At 46.0% G+C, this 22,016-nt stretch overlaps 1 protein-coding gene across 3 annotated transcripts in view; it reads right to left on the minus strand.

Moving 5' to 3' along the window:
- The window catches only part of CDKL1 (cyclin dependent kinase like 1), a gene marked incomplete at both ends in the record, with an annotated part of 44,196 nt that extends 23,448 nt beyond the window's left edge, over positions 1-20,748 (minus strand). For all 3 annotated transcript variants that reach the window (XM_080936638.1, XM_080936639.1, XM_080936637.1), the window contains one exon: positions 20,581-20,748. In XM_080936638.1, the coding sequence (XP_080792764.1) occupies positions 20,581-20,748 (168 nt within the window). The remainder of the gene's footprint in view (positions 1-20,580) is intronic.
- Between the last annotated feature and the right edge of the window lie 1,268 nt (positions 20,749-22,016).

A 22,016-nucleotide genomic window follows, 5' to 3' on the forward strand; every position in this document is an offset into this window, starting at 1 on the left:
AAAGCAGAGATCTGAGAAGATGGGCTAGGATGAGGAACTGCTGAGGGGGTTGAGTTAGACAAACTCAGCCTTTAAGGCTTTAGATAAGTACCCTTTCCTGAAGAGTTCTCCCTACTGGCTCTGCGCCCCTGTGTCAGAATCCCAGATGCTCATTGATAGTACTAATTATTAATTGCTAATATGTAATTAGTAACCATTTTCACTTAGCCATTTCTCTGGTTTCATGGCTACCTATAGATAAAATAGGTAAATTCAGTAGGATCTCTCTCTCCCCCTCCCCCTCCCCCCTTCCTCTCCTTGTCTCTCTCTCTGGGACAGGGTCTCTCTGTTATGTAGCTTTGGCTGTCCCGGAACTCACTATGCAGACTAGGTTGGACTTCAATTCACAGAGATCCATCTGCCTCTACCTCCTGAGAGCTAGGATTAAAGGCATGTGCCAGCATGACTAGCACACTAATCTTTTTCTAAAGAAAAATGACATTTGCAACAACACACACACACACACAAACATGAACAGGCGCACATGCACACACACACACACACACACACACACACACACACACACATGCACACACGCACACGCACGCACAGGCACACATAAACCTCCCAGTCCATTCCCTCTTTGCAGTGCCCATTCTTGCTTTATGCACAGTATCCTGGGCATACTTCGTTACTTCGTTATTCTTTAATGATTTCTAACACTGGCACTTGGTACCTTTTTTTCCAAATAATCTCTGATAGTTGCTACTTTCCTTGTCCTTATGGAAAAACACAGGACAAAAAGCAATGTGTGGGAAGAGGGATTTATTTCGGCGCACACTGTGAAGGGATACAGTCTACAGTGGTTTGAGTGATAATGTTATCTGGCAGTCAGAAGGCAGAGAATGTCACAAAATGCATCTCAGCTATAAGACCTCAAGCCCTGCCTCCACTCACCTGTGACCCACCCTCCCTTAAGGCTCCAGCTCCTAAAGGCTCTACAACCTTCCCAAACAATGCCAACAGCTGGTGACCAAATGTTCACACACAAGAATAGCCTGGAACATTTCACACTCAAACCACCACAGTCACTAACAGTTTGCCTCAAGGGTTTTATAGCCAAGATTTGTCTTTATTATGTTAACTTTTCTCTCTCATTAAAAATATCATGAGAAGTCAAGTGGAGGTGGTTCATGTCTTTGATTCCAGAACTTAGGAGGCAGAGGTAGGCAGAGTTCAAGACCAACCTGGTCTGTAGAGCGAGTTCCAGGATAGCCAGGGCTATACAAAGCAACCCTGTCTCTAAATACACACAAGCACATGCACGCACACGCGAGCACACACACACACATTTGAGAATATCTCTATCTATCTATACCTCTCTATATAGAGAGGGATAATATGAACAACCCAAGTCCAGTGATACTAAGTAACTCATATTAAGCAATGATAACAGTAGTAAGAAATAAATCACTGTGATCCATTTTCAGCATGAGGTGAGTTTAGAGCTCACTGGAGAACTGCAGATGAGCAGGAACCACTGGGGTCTTTTCTCACTAGCTGGTAGCTGGCACCTGCTTGTCTAGGCACCCCCAGTTCACCCGAGGGTTGAACAGCTACAGGCAGTATACGTGTGACTGAGCCCACATCCCGAAAAAGAAGGGAATCGAACTTAAGAGGTGCAGTAAAGAAACTACCAAAATGGCCACTGGATTAGGGGAAGGTTTTATTGTACATTAAGAGAGAGGACATCCAGAGACATCTGGAAGACTCCAGAGAAGACAGAGAAAGAAACAGCCTGGACATGGCCAGGACTAGAGAAGCGGGGATGTCAGAGAAACAGGAGGATATAGTGGAGCAGAGATAGCGAGGGAGGCAGAAGGGGAAACAACAGTGGAAAACAGCAGGTTATAAAGAGGGGAAGTAACTTAGGGAAGGAAGCCCAGAGCTGGTGCATCCAGGATGCTAGTATGCTTTTGAAATGCACTAAGGGGGTGCTTGTGACTAGGGACTGTAGGAGCCTGGAGGCCAGCATGCAACCATGGGCATAAGTCAATGGAGAGCCACAATGTCCCTTCTGCTGGGGGCCAGGGAAATGACTCTCCTGGGAGTCAGGAAGGGAAGCCATTCCACAAGTTCCTGAGGAATGCTGGCTCTTATCTAACCAGCAGAAACCCTCTGGAGTTCAGCTTTGAGCTGGGCCAACACGGCCATTCTGGACATACACACTGCCTTTTGGAGTTTAGGAAACAGTTTTATTTGGACCTCACAGAAATCTCAAGCTTCAGGATATACATCAGAGCAGTGTTTCTCAACCTGTGGGTCACCTAAGACCATTGGAAAACACAGATATTTACATTATGGTTCATAACAGTAGCAAAATTTATTTTTTAAAATTTAAAACCACTGTTTTGCTCCAATTTCAAAGGGTACTCTTTTTTTTATGCATTTTCTCTGGGCTGATGCCCAACTTCATAAAGTTGTAAAATAAACAGCTTTGCTCTCCAGATTCCTGTATTCTTATTATAAAGAGAAGATCATTGTTTATCTGCACCCAATCCATCTCTGCGACTCTTTCCATGTGCAAAATTGAAACATTGTATCCATCATACTCACCCCAACACAGAAGAACAATAATTTCTCATGTCTCCCTCAATACTTCCTTCACCCACCCCCCTTCCCTGATAAATACCAGTAACAGACTGCTGGGCTGAAAGGATTTGACTCAGGCCATTTAAGGAATTCCTGCAGGGCTCTGTGGCCTGAAAATATACACTTTCTTCTAGGCCACGGGAAGGAATTCCGTTCAGGAAGCTGTGATACAATAACCCTTGGGGTTTTAGAGCATTATGGCCCCAGAGAGTGGCTCAGAAGAGGCAAAGATGGACAAGAAGGGAGAGTGTGGGACCTTCTGACATGTAAGAGATGAAGGACCTTGGACCCGCACAGAGACCAGAGCAAAGGCAGAAAAGCTCTGTTGAGAGATATTTTGTTACCACAAGTCAGCATGTGGCAATGGACTGGAGCTGAGAGTCAAGGGAAGGGAAGATGTCAAGAATGAACGAGCTCAGTTGGGGGTTGCTGATGTCAGCAGAGAGGAAGGGCAGGTCCAGAAGGAAGAAACTGTTCTTGATCCTTCGATTTCGCAGGACCCAAAGATTCCAAAGTATACACATCAGGTTGGCTGGAGCTAGAGCTGAGGATAAAGTCAGAGAGCCACCATATACCGTGGTGGAGCTGTAGGAAGAGGTGGGCTAAGACAGCAAGAAATCCAAAGAACGTGAACACCCAAAGAGATGAGGAAGAGGCAGAGAGGAGAGAAAAACAGGTCCCCAGTGGCAAGAAAGAAGAGAGCGAGGCCACAGGTGGTCAGCGGTGACAGGGGCTGCTGGAAGGTCAGGTGGGAAGAGAACTGAGAGGCACCCAGAGGACTTTCCATCTGGGACATTTTGTGACTCATTTCAGTATCCCTGCAAGGGGTGGTGAACCAGACTGTGGTGGATTTGGCATCTCAAGCCACCTCCTTTGTGTTCATGAACTCACTGGTCTGGGGTGGTGGGAGGACACCTCGATCCTGAAGCTGATTCAAAATCTACACCCCGTGGCTTTGAATCTCAGCTTCAGTAACTGGATCTTTGACTACGAAGGCTCTCAGATGTCCTTCCCTTGGCCCACAAGCTGCGGGAAGGCTCAGGATAGCTATGAATGCAGCCCAACACAAAACTGAAAACATACTTAAATCATCATGAGGTTTGTTGGGTTTTTTTGCTTGTAACTTGGTTGTGTAGTTCTTTGTAGATGCCAGTACTGTGTGTCTTGATGTCAGAAGATTGGACATGCTTGGGTCTTATTTCCACATTAGTACAGAAGGCAGCTCTTGAGGAACATGCAAGTGAGTTAGGCGACAAGAACCAAATGTCATGTACAAGAAATGTGAACACACAGAACAGATTAAATTGCCAAATACACGGCAAAGGTGTCGTGGCTTGTTTAGCCATAACTGCTCTTGGTTTTCAGGGGAGTGGGAGTGAAGCCACAGCCTCAAGCTTGGTTTTATTTCTTGGCACTCTCTCTCGGGCCGGACCAGTCTGGAATATCTTGACTGTCCTTTCTAGGTCATCACCACTGTCCTGAGCGAGGCTGGTCAAGTTTGGAATTTCTCCCCCTTTACTTTGTTTCTGATGTTTTCTGTTATTGCTGCTAAGTGAGGCACGTTCTCTGGCATTATAAAACGAAAAATCCCTTCTTTTAAAAATATTTATTTATTTTAGTCTTATGTCTATGAATGTTTTATCTGTATGTATGTGTGCACACTGTATATACACATACATACTGAGGCCAGAAAGCACTGGATCCCCTAGTACCAGAGTTGCAGACAGCTGTGAACTGAACTAGGTCCTCTGCAAGAACAGCAAATGCTCCTAACCGCTGAGCCATTACTGCATGTCCCAAGACTCCTGTTTGTGTCTTAGTATCCCCTCGGTTGAATTTGACCTGGTCTCCACGTGGTTTTCCTATGGAGAACAGAGTGTCACATGCTCTTCCTAGATAGCTCCTGTATCTGTCATCACCTTCCTTGGCCACTCACCTACTTCCTTGAGCTCAGGCCTTGCCTCCCTGGAGGTCTGCTGTTTAGCTTCCCTTTCCACAGCCTTTTAAAGACATTAATTTTCATTGCCAATAACGATCAGGAAATACCACCCTAAAATCCTGGTCACAGGCTCCTCTGGAAAACACTGGTGATCTGGCAACTCCAGGCCCATCCTCCCTGTGGTTTTAGTGATCTCGCTCTGAGAATAGTGGTCCATTTCGGTGAAGGACCTTGTGCTTTCATTTACTGTTCTCCCCATCTCTCCCTCTCACTCTGTGACACCCAGGCCAGTGCGACAGCCCATCACATCATTCTCCCACTACTGATTCCAAATATCCGAGGAAGTGAACTATTCCAGGTACACGCTTCTTCTAAAGTGGGAAAATCCACAGCCAATAGAGATGACAGCACATTTCAAGACCAATAACAAAGTGTATTACTCACCATGATGAATCATTCTTCCAAACCTGCCTGGTCCCCTGAAGGTACTGGCTCAGTGATCTCCTTGAGGGTCCTTGGGGGCCACATGTTTTCAGACTGACCAGTATACCGATCACTGTGTCTGCGGTCTCTGTGGGTGAGTCAGGGGATGTTGACCTTGTGTCTGTACTTCAGGGAAGCACATGGAATCTTTTTCTCAATGGCTATTATGTATTAGTTTGCCTTTTAAAAACATTCTTCTCCCACAACTGTGGTAACTAACAAAAAGGCAGAAAATGAACATTCAGAAAGTGGGAGTTGCTCCAGTAGAATGGTTTCCCCAATCCTTCAAAATTGGGAACTTAACTCTTTGGTCTCATTGATATTTTGGAGGGGGTCCTTCCTCAGTTTCCATCCACAAAGAATGGAAATGGTGGGCCTGTCTCCTTGTTCATAGGTTTAAAATGATTAATCCTGGGTCCTTACGGATTCTCAAACAGGCATAATGTAAGTTTCAAAGATTTGAGGTCCTGGGCCCTCCATGGGCTTCTCTCTTTCCCAGTTCTCCTGTCTCCAGGGCTACTTCCCAAAGTAGACTACTAACACTTGGTGCCGTATCTCAGATCTAGCTTCTGGGGTGGAGGATGTGCTGAACACAGGTGCGGCATGGGGAGTGGAGCTGTGGGTCTGCATCAGCCGCCAGTCAGGTGGTCCTCACCGAGGCTGCATGGGCACAGCGGAAGGCAGGCCTCGTGCAGAATTAACACAAACACGGATACTCTCCCCTGCGTTGGTTTTGATGATATGCAGGTGGCTTTGCAACAATGGTGGCACAAAATGGAGATGTAATTATAGGAAGAATTTCGCAACCTGGCTTCTATTAGCTCTTTTAAATCATTAAAAAAGAAAGGAGAAAATGACAGGTCAGACTTAGTCACTGGACAGCTTTGGCTTTAGGAGGTAGAGGCTTTGCTAATCATAGTCTAAGGGAATTTCGACTCCTATAGAGGCAAGACAGACTGCTGAAAATACTTCACTTTCAAAGTGCTGTGTCCCAAAGGAGACAGTCTGTAGTCTCAACAGGTCCCTCAGACTACAGTCAGGGGTAAGGTCAGAAAAGAGAAGGACCTGTGACAAGGGGTAGTGATGTTTGGGGTGATGAGCCTGGAAACCCTAAATCCTAAAGTTTCCCAAACCCTCTGGACTTGGAGAGGTTTGCACACTGGCAGGGGGAAGCAAAGCTGCCTCCACAGTTCAAAGACCCCTCTCACAGTTTAGGTGCCTCTGCCGAGGATTGTCATACTTTTTTAATTCGGTCCCTTCTTCTCCTCCAGGCCAAAAGACCCTAATTACAACAACACAGACTAAAGAGGGTCACAAGGAGGAAGTAACCATCTTCAGACAACAACAAGCCTGGCTCATCTGGGCTAGCAGGAATCTTGAGAGGCTCAGACCACCGGCACAGTGAATGTAAAAACTGTTCATGGATGAAGGAGCCCTGTCCTGGGGCTTGGGCTTGGCTCCTGACAAGGGCCCCTGAAGACTGTTTATGTTACTGGCATAGCTGGGTAGAGGGTGGGCTTTCAGCAGATAAGGTGGGCACATAGGAACTGCCTTGGCAGGGCATTGAGGGAAGGAGCTGAGGAGGGCTGCAGAGTACCACCCCACACATGATCATGTCTCCTTTGAAGGCCCAGAAAATACTCTCTCCACTGAAGCCCTGCAAACAGTAAGGTTGTCCTTGGCAGGGAGGACCCATCCATGGCTGCTTTGGGTGGGCTGAGGAATAGCACTGCTTTATTGTGTTACAGTTGCTACCGTGGGAACTAGTCTCTCTGCTTCCAACGGGATCAAGATTCTAGAGAGGCCGGCATTAGATGTCCAGAATGGCATATAATGACTACAGCGAGAAGCAAGGTCAGAACACCTCTCTTCACAGGGCTCTGAGCCAGCCCCCACAATGCCATGGTAAAGTTCTTCATGCAGCTTACAAATCAAAACACACTGGTGGAAGGTCCCAGTGATGCCACCACAGGTATCCTAAAGAGATCTGTGACCACTTCCAAGTAAACCCACGAAGCCATCTTAGGTCTTAGGTCTGAACCCTACCAACTCAGACTCAGTGAGTTATGAAATGAGTGTTTGCCACCTACAAGGTGTCTACCCCAAATTCGCACTTGGGAGTGGAGGGAATGATCTCGGGGTGACTCTATGGATCTGTTTACCCCACTGCCTGGGTTTCTAAACCTCGGGCCCCAACCCTGGACAAAACAGTCAAAAGGAAAACACCATTCTTGGGAAACTGCAGTTGGGGCAGCCAGGATTGCTCATAGGCTTGCTGGAGGCCCCACAGAAGGACAGAATGTGCCAGCCTGGCTCTCTGACCAGCCACCTGGCCCCGAGATCTCTTCTGGAGCTTTCTGAAAACCCAGCAGGCCAGTGGATGGTTGATCTGTTTGGATGCGAAAAGTACCGTGGAAGAGTTATTAGTCTGACCATGGCCACAACGGGAAATGACGCAGAACTGGTACAGCGAGCCCTGCATGACATGGCAGTTCTGGGGCTTGCTCCTCACTGTGGGCGGGAACGCTGGTTGGCGTAGACACCCCTACCTTCCATTGTTCCAGCAAAAGTGGAGAGCAAGTTCAACGATTTTCAGAGACACAGTTTTACTCACTGGTATTTTTACTAGAGGCCTTAAAGGTTAATAAACAATAAGGGTGGATAATGGTTAACAAGAGAATATGCCTGTTGGAAGCAAAATTGCAGCACAAATCATTAATCCTGCCAAATGTACAGCTGAATTAAAACATGTTTAAAAGTCTAAGTGAAAGGCACGCCTCTGACCCAGTTTAAAAAGAAATTCCACTCTATAGGAAAATTACTACCTTCAGGTGTGGTTTGGATATTTCATAACTACATGGAACACAGATAGTTTGGCTAGAATTCTTGTAGGTTGGAAATAAAAATAATTTAAATGAGAAAGAAAGTCATAAGATAACTTTTTAAATCAAGATGAACTATACAAACCCTCATTTCGGAAGCCTAATATTATACTACACAGCATAGTGAGTATAGTTATAATGATATGATAATGATTATTATTCAAAATAGTACAATAAGAGAATTTTTAAAAAATGCTTTCATCACAAAGACTTCATGAATATTTGGGGCCCAGGAAGTTAGCGCAGTCGGTAGAGTGCTTGCTTGCCTTGTAAGCATAAAAACCTGAGCTCAATCCCAAGAACCCCAGGAAAGGGATCAGGTATACAGCACCTGCTTAGAGTCTCGCACTGGGGAGGTGGAGACAGGAGGCCAGAAAGCCTCACCTAACCAGCAAGTTCCAGGCCAATGAGAGAACTTGCCAGAAACACAAGGTGGGTAGTGTCTGGCAAACAAGACCTAAGGTTGTCCTCCAACCTCCACAGCATGTCCACACTCATGTAAGCACAGCTGCATGTGCACATGTGCACCCCCTCATACTCACACGCAAGCACACCAAGTAATAGCAAATATCTGAATGGATAGTTATGTGAACTATCTTGGCTTGATCACACAGCATGAGCATATAGCAAAGCATCACATCCATGAACTACACAATTATTTGTCATGAGTGATTCAATTACCAGCACACATAAATATCAATCCGATAAAAAATTATTTGTTAAAAATATTTTATTCTGCTTCCTCCTGTCCTGATTTTCTGGAGTCTGGTGTGTGACATAGGACATAGTGCCTATGACACCAACAGACTAGGGAACAGGCTCACTCTCTTTGTGGTCTGGAAGATAGAGGCAAACCTACTGTTCACCTCTGTTCTTTCTATGCTAGAACTGTTTGCCTGTTAGCTTATTGCTTGGGCTTCTGCTGGCACTGAGAACACAATCTATGCAGATAAATACCTGTGAGCTAAGCCAAAACATCGTCGAGCAAACAAGCAATACAACCAGTTACTATTTGCAGTTTGTATGCTATCTCCTGGAAATGAAATTAAACAGGTCTCCACTTGTTGAACAAACAGAGGAGATGAGAAGGGGCTGTTTGGTTTTTTGTGGTCAGGGAACTGCTCCTGTTGTTTTCCATAATACTGAGCCAGTTTACATAAATGCCCAGTGCCTGTCTATGCTGTAAAAAACCAAACCAACACAAAACCAAAACAACAACAAAAACCCTCACCAAAACCACTGGTCTTTGGAGTTAATACTTCAGAAAACAAAATCCAGATAAGTCCAAAGACCCCCAAACCGGCAGCCTAATGGCCACACAGTGTCTGCAGAGCCTGTGTTGTATTGGGTTTGAGTGATGTGAGAATTAAAAAAAAATTACTTAATACTTTAAATTCAGGACATTTTGTTATCACTAAAAGGAACTGGGTTCCTGGAAAAATGGCTTATCCAAGAGCCAGGGCAGGATGAGTCTAAGACATTTTATTTGTCTGTCACATAAAGTCCTCAAACAATGATGGACACCTGTCAGAACATAGGGGAGACTGAAGGAGGCCAAACGTGACTCCTTGAGAACCAAAAAGGAGCAATGGCTGTGTTAACAGTGTATAATGTGTTGAATTGAAACATTCGTGAATATTTAATGATATTAATAAGTATGTGTCTGGGGGTGAAAGTTCTTTCTAACAAAAACAAAAACCAGAAAAGTAAGAAAAATATAAAGAAAAAAAACCCAACTGTTACAATAATCGATTCAGGCAAAATCTCCAATAGATATTAAAACCTGCTCAATACATTTATTAGGATACTCGTTTGCTTTGTTTTGGGGGTGTTTGTTTTCATTTTTGTTTTGAGGCAGGGTCTTACTATGTAGTGCTGAGTGCTCTGGAACTCATGAGGTAGGCCAGGCTGGCCTTGAGCTCAGAGATCCTTCCGCCTCTGCCTCCTGTATGCACCACCACACCCAGCTACAGGTGGGTTTTTGTGCACTTTATATACTTCTGGTTCTATAGCTACTATTGGGACAATAGGAAACATCTGGGTATCAGCTGTGCTTTAGATAATAGTATTAAATTGCTGATAAATTTCACAATATGATTATGTAGAAGAAATGACCTGGTGCCAAATATCCAGAGAGATGGCCCTGCCAAAAATGGGTGGGTGGGCTGGAGGTGCAAGAGAAAGGAGTACAGCAAGGTTCTAACATGGACAGACACATCTAGTTAAATTCTACAGGTATCAACAATTCTTATACTTTTAAATAGTCTGAATTTAGGGGTCAGGAAGATGTCTCTGAGGGTAGAAGCTGAGCCAGATGCCTGATGACCTGAGATCTTAGCCCCAGAACTGACACAGAAATTCGCATGTGATGGTACAAATCTGTCATCTTGGCCCCCTCTGGTGAGATGGGAGACGGAGCCAGGAGGATTGCCTAGAAACTAGTGGGCTACGTAGCTCAGGATGCAAAGTACGGTATCAGAAACAAGGAAGACTCTACCTCAACAAGGCAGAAGACAAAAGCCGACCCCTGAGAGTGCTCTGACCTTCATATACATCTCATGCATGTGAGCACCCATATTCCCATGACACACATGCATATGAAAGACAAATAACACATATTTTTAATTTGTTTTCAAAACTTGTAGAGAAAACTCTCAGGAGATATCATGCAAAAATTCCGGTTTCTTGTTAAAAGAACAGAAAACTGATTTTCCTGCTGAGCTGAACATCGGCTCCATTCAGAGACATGAGTTCTACAGTTTGCCCCAGTCCCTGCCTCTCCACTGCTCCCCACTCCTGCATCTTTACACCTATGCGATTAATGTGATCCTTACCGATAGTAGAGTTTGTGAGTCTGGTCCCCTACAACTCATAACAGGCAACGCTGAACATGGCTGTAACAATGTAGTGACTAATTTAGTCATTACTAATGGTTTGCATTATTAATCCATTTTCATAAACAAGTTGAAGAGAGGAGACCTAGGAATGGTTCCTTTTTAGCAACAGTAGGATTAGGGTCCCCCCCCCCCCCCGTTTTTCTTTCTTTTTCTTTTCTCTTTATTTTGCGAAGCTGAAACACCACAGGATTACCCACTGTCTTAGTCAGGGTTTCTATTTCTGCATAAACATCATGACCAAGAAGCAAGTTGGGGAGGAAAGGGTTTATTCAGCTTACACCTCCATATGGCTGTTCATCACCAAAGGAAATCAGGACTGGAACTCAAGCAGGTCAGGAAGCAGGAGCTGATGCAGAGGCCATGGAGGGATGTCATTTACTGGCTTGCTTCCCCTGACTTGCTCAGCTTGCTTTCTTATAGAACCCAGACCTACCAGCCCAGGGATGTCACCACCCACTGTGGGCTGGGCTCTCCTCCCTTGATCACTAGTTGAGAAAATGCCTCACAGCTGGATCTCATGGAGGCATTTCCTCAACTGAGGCTCCTTTCTCTGTGATAACTCCAGCTTGTGTCAAGTGGACACAAAAGCAGCCAGTACACTCACTAAGGATTTTTGCTTGCATGTGAAATATTCCTCCAAATAATCTCGGGGAAGTCAATACCTTTAGGAAGAAGAAAGCTTTACCCAGGCGGTGGTGCCGGGGGCACTCACATGGCATGCTGTTGTATTTAGTGGCATAAGCTCCTATCATGTGCTTAGTTAGAGCTTCCTTTGAATAACGGAGTCTTAGGGGTCCCACTTCTCCCATCAGTGTTTGGCAGCAGGGTAGTGACTCACCCAGTATTGACCTGAGGTTTACAGGCAGTGAGGCTCCCAGGAAGCCTAATGCAAGATCTGCCTTGACTGTCCCATTGGAGGCAGTCTCAGGTTCACCCTCTTTGCCTTTCTCCATTAGCTTTTGTCTCTCCTGCTGCCTTTGACCTTCTGTCCTGACACTCTTCTGTCTCTGCATCCCCAGGCTGCCCCAACACCACTCTGTGTTGGGCTCCAGAGCCCTGTATGGTCCGCTCAGCAAAAAGTCAGTGAAGCAGTACCAGGCAGGGGCATAAATCAGGAGATAAGGGTGGGCAGGGTTCCAGAAGGCATTAAAGCTTGTCCAAGGTCACCGGAAAGCCCGGAGTGAATCCACACTGATGTATTAGTAGCATTAAGTTTCCTCCTGTAAGTGATTAGGGAAAAGATGTGTAAAAAGACACATTTGGGAAACTGAAATAGGAAAGGAGACTGGAATATACTGCTCAGCGGGAAGTGCTCTCAGGCAGTGTGCCTGGTGCTGGCGGAGGCTGCTGGTGTCACTTTGCAGTGGGGCCAGAGCTGTGTGACTGTACATTAGATGGCTGTGTGCTCACTGCATGTGTATCTGTGCCGTATATAATACGAAGAGTAGACGTTTTGTCATCCTGTAAGAACCTGTTTTGATCCTTTTGTGGGCGACATTGTTCTCATTAAGAATGAATCCTGGGGCTGGAGAGATGGCTCAGTGGTTAAGAGCACTAACTGCTCTTCCAGAGGTCCTGAGTTCAATTCCCAGCAACCACGTGGTGGCTCACAACCATCTGTAATGGGATCTGATGCCCTCTTCTGGTGTGTCTGAAGACAGCTACAGTGCACTTACTTATAATAAATTTTTTTTTAAAAGGATGCATCCAGGAGGGGTAGAAAAATGTCTCAACAGGTAAAGACTCTTGCCAAAAGTCGGATGGTTTAAGTTCAGTCTGTAAGGCCTCATGGTAGAAAGAGAAAAACAGTTACTTTAGGTTGTCCTCAAACTGCCACATGTGCACTGTGTCACGTGCATATTTGCCTACATAAGAGCACACACACACACACACACACACACACACAAAATAACACATAAAGAATGCATACATACTGTAGGTACTGCTCAGCTGGTAAAGTGTTTGCTATGCAAGTGTTTGGACCCAAGTTCAGGCCCTAAACCCACCTGCTATGCAATGGCTGGGCAAAGTGGTGCATGCCTTTAATCTCAACCCTGGAAAGGCAAAACCAAGCAGATCCTGGGGCCCATTGGAAAGCCAGCCTAACCTAATTGGGAAGCTCCAGGCCAAAGAGAGACCCTGTCTCCAAAAACCAAGGTGGATGACACTAAAAGAAATGATACCAGAGCCTGACCTTTGTCCTCCACTTGCACACAGAAGTGAACATACACATTAGTGTGGTGCCCCACCCCCAACAAACACACACAGTGAATTTTGTTATTGGTACAGCAGAGTGAGCTTTGTGGTGCTGGACATAAACCACGACTTTGCAAGTGCCAAGCAAGCTCCCTACCACCGAGCATCACCTCTAGCCTCTTAGTAAAGTCTCAGATGGACAGCCCACCCTCATATTTATTCTTGTCCCTGTTGGTAGCAAATAGTGACTATAGTGACTTTTCCTTCTTAAAAAGAAAAAAACCCTGTGGCTAACCTCCGTCCCCACTGTTCTCATATGTCCATGGGAGCTACAGGACACAAGCCTGCAGAGAGAGGACAAAATAGATCCTGAGGACCTATTCAGATCCTGAGCTGGTGGTTCTGATATGTGTAAGCAGTAGGGCTTGGTCTTAGGGATGGACAGAGCTGTGTGTACATTCCAGCTGCCTGTCTAGGAGGGTTCTGGCAAATCATTAACTATTCCAAACCAATATGCAAAACTGGACAAACAGCCACCGTCTGAGGTGGTTACTACTGTTCATTATCGAGTCCTAGGCAACTGAGGTGGCAGTTCAGCCAAGTCTCATGGTCAACAGCTCCTACCTGCCAAGTGAAAATGTGTGATGCCCTCTTCTGCTCTGAGAGGGAGCGAGGGAGGGGAGAGAGAGAGAGAGAGAGCTGTTGCTGTGTCTTAGCTGCTGCTATGGCCTTCTGACTGAAGTCAGTCTGTTCTACTCTTTTACCCACTGTACCACCTACCTGGGATAAGTCACCCAGACACTCACTCTTATCTTTGATCTCCAACTGCCCCAGGGCCATCTGCTCCCTGTATTAAGGCCGGATGGAATAGATTTCTCTCTCTCAGCTGGTCTACCATTTCACTCCACAGAGAACGACGCAGAAGCAGCGACTAGGGGCCTGGGAAAGAGTTGGCTGTTTCGAGTTTGTCTTAACCACACGGTACCCGTTGCTGGATACGTACATGTTACTGGGGTTAGGATGGGAGGGTATGGGATGGATTAAAGCACATTTATATGCTTGCATGAGGTCTATGCAAAGAAAGTGCCGCTTCCCACCACAGAGATCCTAATGGTCTAGCACATGATGCCTAGCTGTATGTGTCTATAGCCCATGCACATTCATGTGTGTGCTAATCCATGTGTATGTGCCATACTACACATTTGATGGTCAGAGGACAACATTGTTTTCTACCTTGTTTGAGACAGGACAGGGTCTTTTTGTTGTTTTTCTGCTTTTATTCCATGTTAGCCAGCCCACAGGCTTCAGGAAATTCTCTTGGCTCCACCTCCAATCTCCCTGTAGGTACTGTTGGGATTGTAGCTGGTCTCCCTAAGCATCTGATTGATTGATTGATTGATTGATTGATTGATTTAATTTTTACGTGGTGTCTGGGATTCACTGAGATCTTAGTACTTAGGTAACAATGTAACAAGCGCCTTTACCCACTGAACCAACTCCCCATCTGATACCTGAGTTTGTAATTTAAGGAAATTTTTTTTTTGAGATAAAGTCTCACTGGAGAAAACCCTGACTGTCCAAGAACTCACTATGTAGACCAGGCTGGCCTTGAACTCATAGAGATCCACATGCCTCTGCTCCTGAGTGCTGGGATTAAAGGCATGTATCACTACTAGAGACCTTTCCCCACTCTGACTTCTGTCTCCCATGACCACTCTTTCTGCCATGAGATATGTCTTTAACATGTTTAAAGGTTAGTATTAACATGTTTAAAAACAAGCTATAGGAAGGGCTTGAGTTCCACTATTTAAAGAAGCAAACACACATACCCTTCCCTTTTCCCTGAATCAGCTTTGGTTTTTATGACTTACTTGTTCATTGCTGATCTCTCCTTGCTAAAACACCTGGTGTGTGTGTGTGTGTGGTGGGGGGGTGTTCCTTGCTAAAACACCTGGTGTGTGTGTGTGGTGGGGGGTAGGTGTTCTTTGCTAAAACACCTGGTGTGTGTGTGTGGTGGGGGGTAGGTGTTCTTTGCTAAAACACCTGGTGTGTGTGTGTGGGGGGTGTTCCTTGCTAAAACACCTGGTGTGTGTGTGGGGGGGTGTTCCTTGCTAAAACACCTGGTGTGTGTGGGGGGTGTTCCTTGCTAAAACACCTGGTGTGTGTGTGGGGGGAGGGGGTGTTCCTTGCTAAAACACCTGGTGTGTGTGCGGGGGGGGGGGGGGGGAGGTGGCAGGAAAGAATAATGCCTGGATGTGGCAGTGTTCTGCACATGCTTGGCAGTGGGCCAGCCAGTTATCCTGTGCACAAACACCTCACCAAAACCTCCAGCTGAATGCATTCTTTTCTTTGTATGACAGAAAGTCTATTTGAAAATGTACACTGAGCTTATGTGCCACAGAACAATCTTATTCCTGTCATTAGAACAATATTAATTGTCCCTAGAGGATGAGCTGACTGATTTTAACCAGAATGTTGTTTGTTTTTTGTTATTTTATAAGATTATGGTGCCTTTTTATAGCTTTAAGGAGACAGATTCACTTTTTTTAAAAACAAGCTCAATTATATAACCCAGGAAAGTCCTGATTGCTAATTAAGACACTGAAGTGTTGAGTCTCACAAGGCATCTTGGTGAGCACAGGCTTACATCTTGTTTAGTAGTGGTTTGTTATTATTAAAAAACGGCTTGTTTTGTAAAAAAGACTCCAGGTGGTAGAAACAATGCTATTTGTAGTGTCTCCAGTTTTTTTGAAAATAATTTGTAAAAATCTTAGCAAGATAAGGCTTTAATGATACCATCTGCCTGGCTATATCTTCCTGATGGGACTTCACATCAAAGATAGAAATACCAGAAGAGGCAAAACCTGACAAACTACCTTGCTGGTTGCTGGACAGTTACCTCCCACAATCACATCTGTTTACAAAGAAACAACTGTAAACTTGGGAAGTTCAAAGCAGTCACTGGGCCTTACAATATTGCAAAGTCTGGAAAAGATCTACACAAGGACTTTTCAATTTCGTTACAATATGAAATCCTGGGACCATCCCCTCAAAGGCAACTGGGACCACACAAACGGTTTCTTGTTTAGCAGCTATACATCCTCAGTGTAACATAGCACTTGATCTGGGAATCTTTTTGTCCCCAGACGTAATATTCACAGCTATGAGATTTACAGGGCACAAGAAAATGATACCGCCATTTCACTGATGGATACTGAAGCTAAGAAAAGGGACCAGCAACACACAAACACACAATGACACACAACACCACACAGACACGTCTGATGTAGGTGAAGATGGACGTGGTTTCCAGCTGTTCTCAGGAAGGCCATGTTTCTCACAAAGAATTCCTTTCTTAGCTTTCATTTTGATACTAAAGTGTCTAATCTTCCAAGAAGAGTTGGTTAAGGTAGTAGATTGTTGTTGGTTGGTTTTGTTGTTTTTTTAGGTCTTGACTGTGCTGAGGGTGTGTGTCAGGGCATATAACACTTGCCTGGTGGAGGAGAGACAGCCTGGCTTCAATCCCTAGCTTGGAGTTCAAGGCTATCGTGGTCTACAGCTTAAGACTGTTTCAAAGGACAGAAAAAGAAAACACAGCAACATCTGCTGGCGCAAGACTAGGCTCCGAGTACTTAACAGGATTCCTGGAGAACTCCTGACAGCTCTGCCTTAATTCCTAAAGAGGAAACGAAATGTTTTGAAATGTCATGGGCCATGAGTTAAAAGTCTGCAAATGACAACCTTTTCATAAAATATAATGTTAGTGGGCTGGGCAGTGGTGGCGCATGCCTTTAATCCCAGCACTCAAGAGGTAGAAGCAGGCAGATCTCTTGAGTTCAAGGCCAGCCTGATCTACAGAGTAAGGGCCAGAACACTGGGGCTATGCAGAGAAATCCTGTCTCTAAATAAATAAATAAATAAATAAATAAATAAATAAATAAATAAATAAATAAATAAACCAAAGCCACAGCCCCCTTCTCCTTCTTGTTGACCTCCTCTCCCTCTTCTCCCTCCACCCCTCCTCTTCTTGGCTAGCTGTCTTTTTCAGAAGGAAAACAGAGTTCCAAGTCTTACTTCCTGCCTCTGTCATGGCCCGTCTTCGGCGTCTGTAAAGGGCTGTCTGGTCAGACCTCACCTGTCTGGCCTGTGGCCCCTGAGGATCCTTCACCCTTTGCTTTGAGGTCTCACTTTGAGTGTTTCTCTTCATCTGGGATCAGAAGTCCTGGTTTCTCAATAACCCTTCCTAGGAGTTCACCAAGGTGCGGGGACCCTGCAGTGTCTTCCTGCATTTCCTACCCAGGTTAGCATCCCCTTCCCCAGAGCCACTGAGCTACTCCTCAAGTTCCAGCTCAGCCCACCTGAGACTCCTTCATCTCATCCCTGTCTCTCTCAAACTTCAGAATCCACTTCTGACATGCTTTCGTTAATCAACAGCACCAGAAGAGCTCTTGCCAGCCACAGGGACACAAAGTCAGTGGCACAGGTTCTGTGCATTAGGACCTCGGTGCACCAGAAATGACAGTGGGGGGATTTTACTCCATCTACTTTCTGAGAGCTGAGCTTGTGAAACAACTCTGCACAGCACTTGTTAAGATTGAGTTAGGCTCAATGACTCAATTACTGGATCAATGAAGAAAATATGATCTCATTTAACAAACCCTCAGTCCACTTAGCTATCAAATATGCACCAACTACAAACTGGATATTAGGAATATCATATAATTTTGAAGAGTTGGAGCTAAGGAGCTAGACATAAAATCAGGAATGTCCCGCCACCTTACTTAGCCTAGGGAAGAAACACTGAGCGCCTGGTTTGGAGGGTGGGGTTTCCTGCTTCCACATCCTCTGTGGGTTCATCACCCACTTCACACTGTCATTTATTTTGTTAGGTGAACACACAGTTGTTACAGAGCACTGTGGGGTCAGAGGTCAACTTGGGGGACTTGATTCTCACTCAATTAATATTGACTTTTAACACCTTCTTTTCCTTAAGTGTTTATTATATTAACCCTAGAAAAACTCAATAAGAATATTTATTGGGAGTCTAGCAGGTGCCACAGAGCATGCCAGGAAGACACAGACAGGGAGGCAAGGTCCCCAACCTAGAGAAAGTCTGGGAGCTACACCTGGAAACACAGATAATAAAATGTGCTGAGATACTTCGTACCCATGGTCGGAGAGGACATTCTCAGAGGACAGAGAGCAGCCACCGTGCACCTAGGGACATGTTCTTAAAATTTACATGTGTTTTTATTTTGGTGGATGGAACACACAGGTATTACTGTGCACCATGGAGGTTAGAGGACAACTTGGGGGAGGGGGAATCAATTCTCTCCCATCATGCAGGTCCAAGGGATCAATCTGAGGTCGTCAGCTTGGTGGTAAGCACATTTATACACTGAGCCGTCTTTTTAGCCCCAATTATCAGCATCATCACCACCATCATCATCACCATCATCACCATCATCATCTTCCTCACCATCATCATCTTCATCACCGTCACCATCACCACCACAAACACCATCATCATCATCATATCATCATTATCTTCATCATCATCATCACTACCACCACCATCTTCATCACCATCATCATCATCATCATCATCATCATCATCATTATTTTGGAGTACATCAACTTATTGAAGACTGGGAATGTGCCTAGGAAAGAGAAGGCCTTGTTAATTTGATAAAGGCTCTGGGTTCAATCCTTAACACCAAAAAATAGTAAGAATATTGATAATGATGATGATAAATAAAATAGTCACTCAGCTATCACCTTCTACTAAGAAAATGGAAATGTTCACTGGCAAGCACTGGCTGTGTGGAGGTGAGCAGGCAGAGGAGCCGGCCGGGGACGGGCGCAAACTCATGAGTGAGTTCACCCCTTCTGACTGGATCATCCACTCAGACACTTGGCCAGTGTCTTCTCAGAACAGACAACAACCTGCAAGTTATGAACATCTCAAAACCCAAGTCAGAAACTTTCTTGTTATCAGTCTGCGGTAATTTACCCAGGGTCACTGCTTCCTGCCCATGGTCCTCATCTAGACAGAGCTCCACGAATTTGATCCATGTGAAAGGATTTCTATCGAGGCCTGGAGAAAAGAGTACACACACACACATACACAACATACATACACACACATATACAAACACACAATACACAACATACATACACACACAGACACACAGACACACACACATACACACATATACACACACAAATGCACACACACACAGACACACAAATACACACAGAGACACACACATATACACACACAGACACACACACAAATACACACACACAGACACACACACATACACACACACAAACACACACACATACACACACAAATACACACACACATACACACACATACACACACACACACACATACACACACAAATATACACACACAGACACACACACATACACACACACAAACACACACACATACACACATACACACACAAATATACACACACATACACACAAACACACAGACACACACACACACACACACACACACATACACACACAAATACACACACACATACACACACATACACACACACACACACACATACACACACACACACACACACACACACACAGAAAGAGTACAGTCTGATGTTTTAACATGAGTCACCCTTCGTCCTCCCTGTAGCATAGTTGAGCCCCACAGGAGCCAAGACCTCCTCATCCAACACTAGGAGCTGCGTGGCGCCTGAGGAATTCAGAGAAGCCTCTTTCCAAAATAGGAGGAAAGCACTCTTCCCTCGTGGCCGACACCCCAGTGTCCTAGGACTAACACACACTGGCAGGGCCACCTGCCTCTGTGCTCCGATGCTCGCCTTCAGACAGGACACCGAGAAGCCCCCCAGCAGATGCTTCAGGTGCGATGTGAGCCAGCCACGTTCCCCAGTGGGGAGACGGGTGTTGGGTGGAGAGTTCTATGAATCAGTTTGTCATCAAAGTCCTCGGACCTAAGCTTAGGTCCCAGCACCCACATACATGCTGCCCGAGGGCAGATGTCCACCTGCCATCTCAGAGCTAGATCCTGGAGAAAACTGCCTGGCAGTCCTTAAACTCTGGGTTCCAGTAAGACACCGTTTCAATCTATAGGCGGAAAATGGTGGAGGAAGACGGCCAGTGTTAACCTTCGGCCTCCAAATGCCCATGTCTTACACATGCAAAACACATGCTCATACACACACGCACACACATACACATATTCTGATGCATACATAGCCCAAGAAAACAGGACAATGTGTTAAAAATACAAAATGAAAACAGTCTAGAAGCTCAAAACTCAAGAACTCTAGCGAAGTCGAGTTGTTTTAAATCCTGTTTCTCAGGGACTCGTGAAAAGACCGGCTGCAGTTGAGCGGATGAGAACCCCACCTCTCTCCCCTCCACCTTGCTCACTCTTACATAATCCATTCTCTGCACACAGACTCGGATTTGTGCCACTGAAGACAAAGGCTGTGAGGGAAGATGGCAGAGCCACAGCCCACAGCATCTAACACAGAAAAAGCAAATCAGCTACCTTGAGCATGCGGATTTCTCGAAGGGCGATTTTCTTTATGACAGGGTCATCTTCGGTTTCCAGAAACCTCTTGATGGCCACGATCTGACCCGTGTCCCTGTTTCTGCACTTGAACACTACCCCATAGGAGCCTTCTCCAATCTTTCCAATTTTTTCGTATTTCTCCATTACTGAGGTGCACGTCTTCTCGAGATCGGATTTTCATATAGTTTTTAAAGGCTGGTTATGAAATACGAGAACCGATCGCTCTCCAGCCTCATCAAGAGAGGGCTGTCGTCCAGGATCTAGAGAAAACAAGGGCGTGAGTTAAAGAATAAGGACCAGCCAGGTGTGGACTCCACCCCCACCCAGCAATGACATCCCGGTCAAGGCTGGGAGCCTACAGGTGGCTGCCGTGGGTGACCCAGTTTTAGTTGTCTGTTTCATTCCCTCGAGCTAAACACGTAGCCAGCATCCCAAAACCGAGCCGAGCTGTAAGATAATCTATCTTTTTAACGTTATGGTTCATACGATCTAAGACATTTGAGCTGGCTGGAGCACCGCGAAGGTGAAGGGCTTTCCCGGTTCTAATTTCGGGTCTCATTTCCCTCCGGAAGAGGACACCGGCTGGGCAGCCAGACCCGCGGGGACTGCGGGGACCTCCCACCCTGACTCCCAGCCTCTCGGCCCAGCTCGAGCACAGCAGCCTGCAGCTCCGCCGGGTCGCCGCTGGGATCCCCATGGGAACCGCGCCGGCTGGGCGGGGCCGCCCTCCGCCCTGCTGTCCTTGCAGGGTCCCTGGCCCAGCGCTGCAGGTCCGCAGGGTTTAGATCATGGGAGTCAGAGCAAAGAGCATCTGCTGGGATAACGCCTGCACCCGGGCTGTCCTTGCAGACTGCTCTCGGCTAGGGTGGCCAGCAGCTCCATACCTTACAACGCTCACTCCTTGGTGTCCCTTCCTAGCTTGTGAACCCCGGGGGGGGGGGGGGAGGGCAGCAATTGCGTGGGTCTTGCTCGGTGCTGCAGCTTCAAAAATGAATGTGTGAGCGGAATGGCCTTCCCTCCCATGTAGTGGGATGCTGGCGCGGTGCACAGTCTGCCTTGTTTGCCTTGACCCCTAATCACCTCCTTTTTTGAACCTGTTTCAGCGCAGTGGCAGCGGCAGTTGATGTATGCAGAAAATCTTGAAATAAGGACCGAACAAACAGCCTCTACATTTTCTCAGCCCTTCCATCCCTTATGCGAGGCGCCGAGGTGCTTGTGCATTGGTGGCCGGACTTCAGCAGAGAAAAGGCACAACGCGAAACCTGGCCAACCCCGGCCAAGGAACTTGCGATGCAAACGTACACGGAGCTCAAGAGGAAGCTGGGGCTGGGCACACAGGGCGTGGCGGCTGCCTGGCAAAGGGGAGAGGAGTAATTAGGTGCTGGAATGAACTCCCGATGGTCTGGGACCCT

The sequence above is a fragment of the Micromys minutus genome (genome assembly GCF_963924665.1).
Source record: "Micromys minutus genome assembly, chromosome: 1".
In the NCBI taxonomy this organism is placed as follows: Eukaryota; Metazoa; Chordata; class Mammalia; order Rodentia; family Muridae; genus Micromys; species Micromys minutus.